Raw genomic sequence first — 11,900 nt, 5'->3', positions numbered from 1 at the left:
ACTGACGTTATTAGTTATCAGCATGCACGCTGGGATGTAAAGTGTAAGAAAATGCTTTTATTCTTGGCGCACACGATCACGGATAAAGCTGTTTCCTCATTTGTATGTGAAGTTGCTAATAACGGTGAGCGCTGTCCAAGGTGCTGCAGCGCTCTCGCCCCGCCCGTCTCCATCACACACTAACCGGGAGACACGTGACGCGATGTGCTGACAGTCCCTGGCAGAGCTTGCCTGAGAAACACATCGCACCTTTTCTTGCACACAGAACAGGGAGCGATATCTTCTATTTTATATACAACGAAAAAAAAACCTGACATTTACATTGGAGAATTTCTTAAGCATGAACCGTTTTGTACTGAATCTTAATTGACTGTTGACTCCATTTCTTATTTTTGCTTTTAAATCAATTGGGACTTTGGAGATCCGCATACGCAATTTTATCGCTCCCATTTCTTCTGCTCATTCGACACCGATGCAGTGAATTTTTTTTTTTTTTTTTAATCAGATGAAAGCCTCAATCGATGTGGAGGAAATCAACTAAGTTCATCGGTGAGATTGACCTGTCGAGGGAGGCACAATGGTCCATTTCTCAAGGTAAAATAATTAAGAATTATGTAAATGTAATTCGAATGTGTATTTGAGGTTATGTGCTGTTTTTGGTGAGAGTTATGGTCGCTCGATGCAGTCACGCGCAGGTGAGATGATGCAGCTGGGCTTTATTTCTGTTTAATTTCGCTCTACGGCCGATTCGTTTGTGTTTACAGCTGGCCTTTGCTTCATCTTAAGCGATATTTGATGACTCCCTATATTTCCTGTCCTCGGCGTCTGGAAGAGAGCGCGGAAGAGGCGTGTTAAATGTGTCTTTCTCGCTCAGTTTGAGCAGATGGTGGTTGATTATTGGCTATATTTTGCGCATCTGAGTCATCGCCAATTTTAATCAAAGGAAAGAAAAGAAATGGACGAAAATTGTTATACTTTAAAAGTTTAGATTTTAAATGGCAGATATGTGTAATGTATGATCCCGACTGTAAATCGTATGCGCTGGGCTATTAGGATGATTGTGTATTGTTCGAAACTCCATCTTACAGTAGCGACTGATAGCAAGACATTACCGTACGCGAATACGGTAAATAAGACTGCCTACTCTACATTAATCGTATATGATATGTTGTGTAAGATCCATCTGTGAAAGGGGTCGGTTGTTATCTTGCTAAGTAGCCCAGTGTAAACCTGACAGTAAACACATAGGAATTCAAGCATGAAATGATTGGTTGAGATCAGATGACAGACAGCCCAGAGGCCAGACAATTGCAGTGTCATTAATGCTTAAGAGGCGCGCGATAAGCCCCCGCCCTGGGCACATTTTGGGATGCAGGACTTAAACTGAGCGAGGTTCACTGAATCAAACGAGATTTCCCCATTACACAGTTTCGATGCTAACGCCCGTTTCGACCTTTAATCAAACTGCACAGAACCTCCTGATGAAATAACTGTAAATATGATTGTCTGTACGTCTGACTCGGCTGCATAAAAAGAATCGTAATTACAAGGGGAACAACTTTTTAGGTGGTTAATTGTAAGTTAACTTTACCATACGATGTGAGTAAAATATTGTAACACTTTTTTATATGTCAAAAAGAAAAGAAAAAGAAATATACATTAAATATTTTCTGTAGATGATTTACATTTATTCATTATGTATTTTTAATACAAATAAGTATAAAAAATACATTTCATGAATAACCTTAATTATTTTGTTACAGTGTATGGTATGCTCATTGGAGGGATTTATTTTGCATGTCATATTAATATTTACTGCTTTAGTTTATGTGTTTTATCATAATATTGTTTTGTGTTTTAGTGTGGCAACACTGTGTTCTGTCTTTATATTATTAATGACACAATTGCTGAAGAGACTAATTTTGATGACGTTTAAGCTGTCATGTGGTCTTCCATTATTTTAACTGTGTTATTAGAATTTCTATATACAGAAACAAGATGATTTTATATTATGTTGGCATATTAAGCCTATATATACAGTAGTTTATCTGTAAGTGTAAAATATATAATGACCAGAATGCTTCATGTAATGCTTGTAACATCACTGTAATTTTACAGTAAAGGTTTTTTTTTTCCTTTACTGTACATTTAATGGAAAAGTTATACTTTACACACCCATTTTGCATCAGAAGCTGTATTTAATGGTACTCAAGAGTAAATGCCATTAGAGAATCTCTTGAAAATGAAAAAAGGGTGTTGTTTTCAATTAGATACCATTTTATTTTAGTTCAAGCTACTGTGATCTAACCATAAATACATCTGAAAAGTATATATTTATTTTTGTATTTTCTGATCATTAAATCAGAATATTTGATACTGAGGGGGAAGAAAACAGCAGACACATGATGAAATGCTCTGGAGCTTTCTGGTTCATAAGCCATGAATTCTAATTATTGAGAATTATAGTGAGAAAAGAAAAATGGAGAAAAGCAAATAAAAAGTACTTCTGTAATTGAAGATTAATGCAATCAATATCAGTGTGAAATTGGTGGTTTCAATATCAATATCACTATGAAATTGTGGTTTTGTGTGTGAATGATTGTATTGTGTGTAGCCTATGCTACAGTATCTATCTTTTTAAAAGAGGCCATCTTCTCTTTCTTTTCCTATGAAGAAATTAAGATATTCTTTTTCATTCTTTTCAGATTATGGATCAGTATGTCAAAACGGATGTGAATTGAAGGTTGTTGAACACTGAGGGCCCTATTCGGGCCACTGCAAAGTGCACTTTTTGTCTCCTTTTGATTAGCGCTGACTTTAGGCCTACACAATGACTTTTAACTAGACTTAAATGACCCTGACATTAATGAACCTATATACCCCTAATGGACTCTCTGCTGTACAGTACTACACATGGCTGCAATTTAAAGATGGTTTGATGACTTGGCCCCACTGTAGCACACCTGGATCCCACTGAAGGTTTTTTAAAGCTAAACAGTAGCCTTATTTTTTTTTTTCTGTAGACCAATATTTAGGCCTTAGTGTCTCCCTTTATTGTCCTGATTTGTGTATTTAGATTTAAGAGTCAGCCGTAACGCAGGCCCTCTCCCTCTTTTATTGAATAATGAGTAAATTACCCCAAATGCATAGCAGTCCTGTATGTCATAGAGAGCTCTGTTACAATTTAGGAGCACATCACTAAGAGAGCCGACTCACTTTAGTTTTCGATTAGTTCTAACTTCCTTTACCATTCACAATGAGCTTCTCAATGCGGAACGGCGCACATCTAATCTGGATAGGCTTGCTGGTTTGCTGCCTTGTCGACATGGGGGCCAGCATGGAGTTCACCGGCGCAGAAGGCCAGTGGGCAAGGTTTCCTATGTGGAACGCCTGCTGTGAAAGCGAAATGAGTTTCAACATGAAGACCAAAAGTGCTCATGGACTTTTAGTGTACTTTGACGACGAGGGATTCTGTGACTTCTTGGAACTGCTCATCCACAACGGCAGACTCAGTTTGCGGTTCTCCATCTTCTGTGCTGAGCCGGCGACGGTGCTCTCTGATACCGCCGTCAACGACAGCCGCTGGCATGCCGTGACCTTGCGCAGGAATTTCAAAAACACTACGTTAGTTGTGGACGAAGAGATCAAGTGGGTGGAGGTTAAGTCAAAAAGGAGGGACATGACAGTCTTCACCCCTTTATTCTTAGGAGGGATACCTCCTGAACTGCGATCTGTAGCATTGCGCCTCACATCTTCAGCCATCAAAGATCAGGTCCCCTACAAAGGATGGATAACCAATCTGAGGGTGAACGGTTCTGAGCCGCCGCTTATCGGTAGCGAGGGAATCAACAGCGACGTTTGCGAAGCCGACCACATTTGCCTGAATGGAGGAGTCTGCAGCATCGTCAACGATGCGCCCATTTGTGACTGCTCCGAAACGGGATTCCAGGGAAAAGACTGCAGTGAAGGTAAGAGGCCTGGATTCGTCGTCACCGTTGTTGAGGTGTTGAAATGTCTTTTCAAACACAGCCCTTTCACTTCTTTTTTTGTTTTGTTTTAACATTGCACTAGTTCCTCAGAGGCAGTGCATGCTACATCATGTTTGTTCCCGGCCTCCACTACAGGCCTAGTACATTACATGATTAGTTTACCTCTGATTTCAGTCAGAGAAAGCCGTTGATCTGAAGGAGATCATTTAAATAGGCTTTAGTGCCATCTGTGTCAATTCTGGAGCATCCACGAAAGCCTGTGCTTTTGATAACATGACGTCAGCAGAGGCTTCTCGCCCTCTTTTTTATGCTAAATTAACTTAATACACTCTTGACACTGCACTGGCATTACAATTAAGTCTGAAAATGATGAGTTGAATACATGCACACAAGCCCATGATTGAAGTATGATGATTTGAATATTATTCTCCCTCCAAATTTAAGGGGTTGGTTGCTCTAATTACGTAATTAGCCAGATGTTTCATAGAGTCACTGTAATGACTTAGCCAAAGTTGCAATTTCAACATCACAGGAAAAATAATGACATACTCAATACAGCATTCAGCAACCATCACAAAGCATTTATTAATCCAGCTTTACAAGTAAACCTCCAGTACTGCACTTACAGAGTTATTTTAATTACACAAGCGATTAGAACGATTGATGATGTAACTAAATAGGGGGAGGCCGTCTCTGCTTCTATCTTTTGAAAACAGATGGTTGTGCTCATATTACAATGATTCAGATTTTCATATAAAGTCTGTTCCCTTTTGAATATGTATGTTCTGGTTGGTTTCCTAGTTTGACTTACTCCCTTGGTGTCCGATTTCACTGTTTTTATGTTCTTTCCATCTTTTTCTTCATTTTTACAACCGTCTCTGTGGACTGATCTTGATGTTGATGGATATTGCCTGGGTTAGGCCGTAAGCCGAAAGAGGCACCATGTTGCCAAGGAAACTACATACCCACTGAGTAAATTTTGCCCTCCTAAAGCACAACAGAGAGACAGTACGTTTCACTGACAAATGTTCAAACTACTGTAGAATAGCAGTCGTTTCGTGGCACAGTGTTTGCCGGGCTCTCAGCGAAATGCATCGTCTAGTGGATTTGATGAGATCATGACAAAAGGGCAGGGCCCACAGATGCTCGGCAGCTTGTTTAAAAAAGCGAGACTTGCCACTCTCCAGCCCCTGTGCTGGTAGAAATGCGCATCTTTGCCGGGTGAGTCAGAACAGACCTGCCCACGCAGCTTCGAGTGGCCTTTGTCACACGCTTTTGGATGACACATAAGGATATGTGGAGATGGTGGAGGCCACGGGACGTGTCTCTCTGAATCATTAGCGTTATTTATTTAACATTGCAAGATCTTGAGGCTAGCGGTGCTAGGCGTTGGCGCTGCCTGCTTTCTTTTATCACTTTAGAATGACTTGATGTTTTTATTGGTATTTTTTGGAGGAAATTTGGTACAAAGAATATTTAAATAATCTAAAGAACATTTTTGCACTAATAAGAACATTTTGTGCAATGTAATGGTTAAAGGTTGTTTATGGAACCATAGATTCCAATTAAGAATCTTTATTTTTAAGAATGTACGATCCCTCTTTTTTCTGTCTGAAATGTGCAGATGACCTTTTGTTACATCTTTGCATGTTTTTGTTGTTAGCGCGATGACAAATCTCCAAAATGGCACTATGCAGGACAGGAAAGCCATTATAAAGGCATTATTCTTCAGCTGAAATAGTCATAGAGCCAATGTGGTGTTCATTAAAACAACAGCATTGGTTTTAACTCCTCTTAGCCAAAATCTGTCCTTGCTTTGGTTATTAATGCAAATCTGGCCCACGATATTCCTGCTGAGGGGAAAGCAGGCAACTTTTTGTTATTTTGTGTGTTGTCAGCTTTATCACCGAGGTGATCTGTCAGCTGACCACCGACCGCTGTTGGCAATAAAATACCCAGACTCGTATTTTACGCGGATAAAAAAGGGATAGCTGCATATTAAACGGCTCATTGATGAATGACTAGCTTTTTCATTTAGATATATGTGCTGCTCGCTTTATCTCCGTCGTCATGGAAAAAGTGCAGTTCTGTGAGAGCGTGTGTACGTGTTTGCAGATCTCAGGCAGGAAAGGGTGGTATGTGGATTAAATATGTCCTTTCTCTCAGCATGTCCACTCCGTCATTCTCTCGACAGGCAGTTGTGGTAATAACCTTCTTTAGCAAAGCAGGTGTGGGGCTCTCAGCGGGTGAGGCAGTCTGCACCGCAAAGAATAACAGTGCTATGGGTAATGAGATATTTTTGCCCTGCTGGGGTTAGAGAAAGGGCCTTATTTTGTGTTATTATGGTTAATGCTCTTACAAATCTAAATTGGAAAGCCAAAAGGGTCTGCTCTGTATCAGCTTCCAGCCATTGATACCTTATCTTTATGCTCTATTAACTGTATAATGTGCTCCGTCTCCCTGGTTAAAGATGGCTGTAAGGGATCTGCAATTGACATCCGTGCGGTTTCATATGCTAGGAGACTTTGGTTGGAGAATTGGATTGTGTTGGAGGGCTTGTTTACAACAACGATTAGATTGTTTCACCTCATCTCTTTTCTTTTGTGGTGTGAGCTAACGTCGTAAGGGTTGGTTCATGGCTGTGCGCTGTCGATTAATGATGCCGTCATGCTGTAAATGCATTTTTTACCTCTGCTATTGGACCTTTGCAAATTCATAAGGGTGGTGTAGTGCAGTGTAACCCCATTAACCTCTTACTAACAAAATAAAGGGCCTGTTTTAATTGCATACATCAGCATATTAATTTTAGCGACTCATTTAATCATATCACCAGGGGCCTATTTTGAAGTTCACAAAAGATAGATTTTAAAAGGATAGTTCACAATTATGCCATTTACTTGTCCTCATGTAATTCCAAACCTGTACCACTTTCTTCTGTCAAACATGCAAAATATTTTAAACTGTTTTGGTCCATTTAATGAAAAAATCATTGGAGGCCAAAAAAAATTGGACCTTGTTGTTTTTCACAGTAGGGGCAAAAAAAGTATTTTGTGTTACACAGAACAAAACAGTCACACAGGTTTGATTAATAATCAAATCAATTAATAATAACAGAGTTTATATTTTAGGTGAACTGTCTCTTTAAGACATACTTGAAATTTGTACAATACAATACAATGCAATACACTAGCAAATACTAATTATCCAGATCAAAAGCAATAAATAGATGAATTCAGTAAGGCTCACCAGTATGAAAATCTCTTGATTATTAAACCCCACCGACTCACTTTATGGAAAAAAAATGATTTTGTGCTCCAAAGAGCAAATTTGTGATACAGGTTTGAGTAAATAACAATATAATTTTTATTTTGGGTAAATGATTTTTTTAGCCACAAGACATTTTTGTAATCTGCACATTACAATACTTAAATTAAGTGAATGCTAAAAATGTAGGTCAAAAACAGAAAATGCATTAGGCGTGCGAGTATGAAATCTCTTGCCTATTATAATATCTATTGGTCCTCCCCGTGTTTTGCAATAGACTTTTACCTTCCTTGATCCGACAACATCGCTTAATAATCTTGAATGGAGGGGGAGCCCGTGTCAAATACATTGTATATTGAGAATTCCCCTATCAGTGTCGGATGAACCCTTTCCAGATGGACTAAGCTCACTAATCTCTCTGTGCTGTAGATGACTGCAATATGGAACATGCTGCACATTGCTCCCTGTGGGGGAAATGTTAAACTAGATGTGGTGAAGAGGATTAAAATCCCCATCACTGGTGCAATGACAATACATCAATGACGTAGCGCTATATTTAGAAGCTTTTACAATAAGTACTCTTGTTTTGGACAAATTTACTAGTGGTTTCTGCTGGACTGTCTAATATTTAGTGAATTGGATGCTTCTTTAGGTATCATGTGCATTGGAACCTGTCCCGCAGATTCAGTCCATTCCAACGGGATGGTCATTATTCGAGTTTTTTGATGTTTTATTAAATTGTTGTTGACAGCTACATCTTTAGTGACTTTGCCGCTGCGCTATGTGGAGCGTACGCTCATCATACGATCCCTTTGGGCGAGTTCCACGCGTGTGCGTTTGAGAGTAACATGCTCTGACTTACTGAAAACTGCTTTAAACGAGCATCTGGAGTTGCAGTCCTGTTTGTAAAGGGCTGCATGAGTGCGGGCGTCACATCGTGTTTGCCCCCTGCCTGTGCCGGCCCGCGCCGAGTAAGGGCGAGCGTGTGCTCGTGTAGGTCATTCTCAATTTCTATCTCTTATTTTCTGCCAACTTCAGATAAGTATGCAAGGCCAGCATTTAAAAGAAGCTGTCAGCTCGATGAAAGCCTGAATGTCGCTGGCTACATGTGAGCTCTGCAGTGCTAAGGAGAGGCTACATGATCCTGATCTGTCAGTCAGTGAAATGTAAATACAACCGCTGTTCGGTCAGCCGGCCTCTGAGAAGGCCAGGCTGTGCGTATATGTGTGTGTGTGGTGTTCTTCCAAAATGGCTGCTACTTCCACACACTCAAATAGTGTATATCTACATTCCGGCCTTGGTCTGGCAGGTTTTGTAAGAGAGGACGTGACACATATCTCTGCAGTACGTAGGATGGGTTGAAGCACAATAATCTATAAACTGCTGTAGAGTCAATGCAGATGGCTAGTTAGTGTTTTGTGATGGTTTAAGCTAATTAAACTGTTTTGTAGCGTTATTTTTATCTCTCCAAGCTGTTTTTGTCAGTGGGCTAAGTTTGCACATTTGTCAAAGCAAGTAGAGTTTGTCAGTCTCTTCATAAGCTGATAAGAGAGGATAGAAAATCACCTGCCATTTATCACTGCAACACTAACAGCAAAATATTTCTTTGTCATATGTTCTGGCATGGCACCCTTTTCTGTTTATTTTTTTCTTTTTTCATTTATTTTTTCCCCCTTTGGTTTGTTTATTCATACATTCATCAGCATTTTTGTTTTCGTGGCAGTAGTGGTGCATGCAATTTGTATTTGGTCGGGTGGAGGATCCGGCTGCGGTAAGTCCCGGGTCATTATTCTCCTCCTCAAGATGCAAAACATGGAGGTAGGATTGGATGCTTTAACTTTAAGATAGCCAAGTCCATTTTTAGGGAGTCTTGGGTGAGTTGATCCAGAGACTGAAAGTGTCACCAGAAGTAAAAGGTGTGTTGATTGAATGCATGAATGAAGGTAATGTACCCTTTTTTATTTAGAACAGAAAAGGTCACTTGGAGTTAAATAAATGTCAATTTCAATGGAAACGGAGTAATAACATGACATGCATATGCATATTCAGGTATTGTACATTACTTTAATACTGACCTGACTGAATGTTGTTGTTGTTTTCTCTTAGTAGGTTCATGTTGCATCATCTACCAGCATTTTGATTTCCAAACACGTGCATGCTTAACATCTAGCCCGTGTAATTTCCCCTCACACACAGCCATGAACGCCATTCAAAATGATACATTTGAATTCAGAAGATACAAATTGTCTTTCAAATCCCATCATAAAACTGGAAATTGTATTATTTTCCAGAGGGAAAACAGCATATTTATTTTTGAAGTAAAATTGTAGCTGTAAGGGGTCCTGCCATTATTCTCCGTCTTTCAATTGACTTTTAATTACGATTTGCATGTTTGCGCATGTTCATTGATATACTGTGAAGAGTCAATTTCACCATGTGTTTTATCAGCTTTTGAACGACTTAATAATGTGTTATCATCATCTCACCACGGAACAACACTTTTTCTGAGTACTATAGACTCAATGAGATTAGATCTTGAGGAGGACAGAGGACATTTAAAGTCAAATAAACCCTCTAGTCTCCACATTTTCCATGGTAATGAATGTTTGGCCTGGGCACAGGATGATAAGACGCATGGTAACCACGGTAATCCTCAAGGCTGGGCCACCTTCCAGTCTGCATGCTTCTTAATCAATGTCTCCTTCTCTCTCTTCACGCCTCGGCCGCCCCTCCAGAAGAGGCCTATGTAGGAGGTGGGTAGACTTTTTTTCTTTCCTATTTTCTTTTCATCCGACCCCTTTCCCTACTCATGTACTTCTCTCTGTCTTCATATTTCAACCTGTTCTTTTACAAATATTCTATATTTCCTATTTTATTTGAATACGGTACACAAACAGTGAGTGGAGCTGGTGCACAACACAGGTAAAAGGTATACAACTTCATTCAGCTTTATAATTGAGAACACTTCCTTAATTAGAGGTTGTCAGTTAACACACGCTTCACTCAAATTGGAGTGTTCTGCCAAGCAGAAACAGGAGGCTGGAGCAAAATGGACGCCAACCTGTTTAAATTCCATCTAAGGATACAGACACATTACTGTAGCTCCCATTATGAACTTCTGAAATCTCACATAGTGAATACAATTCATGGAATCTGACATGCATACACATAAAGTGTTCACTATAATGGAAAATCTGGAAAGTCTGATAGGTAAGTACCATATACAAATGACAAAATCTTTTATTTCTTACTAACAGTTCCAAATGCAGTTTACTATAGTTATCGTTCTCTATTCATTCTTCTGGAGGCATTACTATATATTTTTGGCTGTGGCTCACAGGAACTAGGACATCCTATTAAAGACGGGTAAAATTTATTCATCCCAGTATAACCTGTTGGTATTTTGTTATTGCATTGACACATTTTTGAGTGCAACCTAACTTAATTTTGTTAAGATCCAATCTGTGCATGTGTCATCTTCTTCCTGTGGAAGGTTGACCAGGCGGACGACATGTTTGTGTATGGCGACAGCGAAGTGATATTTCTTTTCTTTTCTAATCTAGATTTGTCTCTTTCGAGTGTGACCGATAAAGCATTGCAACCGCTGGGTTGAGGAAATGCTTTTTGAATGTTCCCTCACGCCCACTCTCTCCCTCACCTCTTGACCCCATCCCCCTCCCCTCCCCCACCCCACACCGCGGGCATCCTCCGTTCAGATGATGCCCGCGAGTCAATGTGACAGAAAACCTTCCCATGATCCCGTTCTCTGTGCTGACTGTGCTCTTGTCTTCCCTTAAGGTCTTGCGCACCTGATGATGGGCGACCAAGGTATGGGTTTAATTTCTTACCTTTTTGCCTCCATCTGCCACTCCCTCCTCCATCTCTTTGCCTCTCTCTCTCACTGCCTTGTGCTGAATCCCCCTCATCTCCCTTCACTGCTGGTAGGGATTTCTGGGGCTGCTTTCTTTCTGGCTTGGCGCTGATGTCAATGGATGGTTTGGTCTTTTCCATTTTTTTCCAGCCTTGTCCTCAGTCTCTCATTCTCTGTCTCTTCTCTCTCTCTCTCTCTCTCTCTCTCTCTCTCTCTTTCTCTCTCTGTCAATTTTCTTTAACTTCCCTTCAACCCATCTTGCCGCTTCTTTTGCACTTTAGTTTTTCTCTCTGTCATCCTCTCAACAGCCTCACTATTCCATTGCTGCTTGCCAACTTCATTTTCATATAGAGGGGGAAAAATACTTTCAACCCAGTGGATGATGTGAGTTACAGGGACTTCTCTCAGGGGTTTGTTCACTCTTTGTAAATGTGCTAGTCTGTATTCTCGAGCTCTGAAACTGGAAAGCATTAGCCATCTGTTCGATATTCATACATTCTCCCTCATCTCTCTCATCGTCATGTTCTGGCATGTATCGCAATAGCAAGCTTCCATCTCCTCTTGCCTGCCCTCTTCTCTTTTTGTCTGCAATGCATGGAGTCTCTTCTGAACGTAACCTTTCATTTTTCTGTCTCTGAATCTAACACGCGGTCATGATTCTGACTGTTGCCTCTTTCCTCTCCTTTGTATTTTCCTGTATCTCTCTGGACTTTCTCTTCATGGAACCATTATATCAATATCATAGGCAAAAGAAAAGGTATATAATGCTTCTTTCA

General features: G+C 40.1%; 1 protein-coding gene across 19 annotated transcripts in view; it reads left to right on the top strand.

Moving 5' to 3' along the window:
• Positions 1-212: 212 nt before the first annotated feature.
• Positions 213-11,900, top strand: part of nrxn1a (neurexin 1a) — a 170,975-nt gene continuing 159,287 nt past the window's right edge. For 11 of the 19 annotated variants that reach the window (XM_052570701.1, XM_052570694.1, XM_052570692.1 and 8 more), the window contains exons 1-4: positions 222-594; positions 2,706-3,968; positions 9,989-10,006; positions 11,052-11,081. In XM_052570701.1, the coding sequence (XP_052426661.1) occupies positions 3,257-3,968; positions 9,989-10,006; positions 11,052-11,081 (760 nt within the window). In that variant the 5' untranslated portion in view covers positions 222-594; positions 2,706-3,256. Of the gene's footprint in view, positions 595-1,372; positions 1,600-2,705; positions 3,969-9,988; positions 10,007-11,051; positions 11,082-11,900 lie in introns of those variants that run through there. The other 8 variants (XM_052570703.1, XM_052570691.1, XM_052570704.1 and 5 more) reach the window with 6 other exon arrangements.

Source organism: Carassius gibelio, chromosome B12 (genome assembly GCF_023724105.1).
Source record: "Carassius gibelio isolate Cgi1373 ecotype wild population from Czech Republic chromosome B12, carGib1.2-hapl.c, whole genome shotgun sequence".
In the NCBI taxonomy this organism is placed as follows: domain Eukaryota; kingdom Metazoa; phylum Chordata; class Actinopteri; order Cypriniformes; family Cyprinidae; genus Carassius; species Carassius gibelio.
The sequence above is the reverse complement of the archived record's forward strand: the minus strand, read 5'-3'. Positions and strand labels throughout refer to the sequence as shown.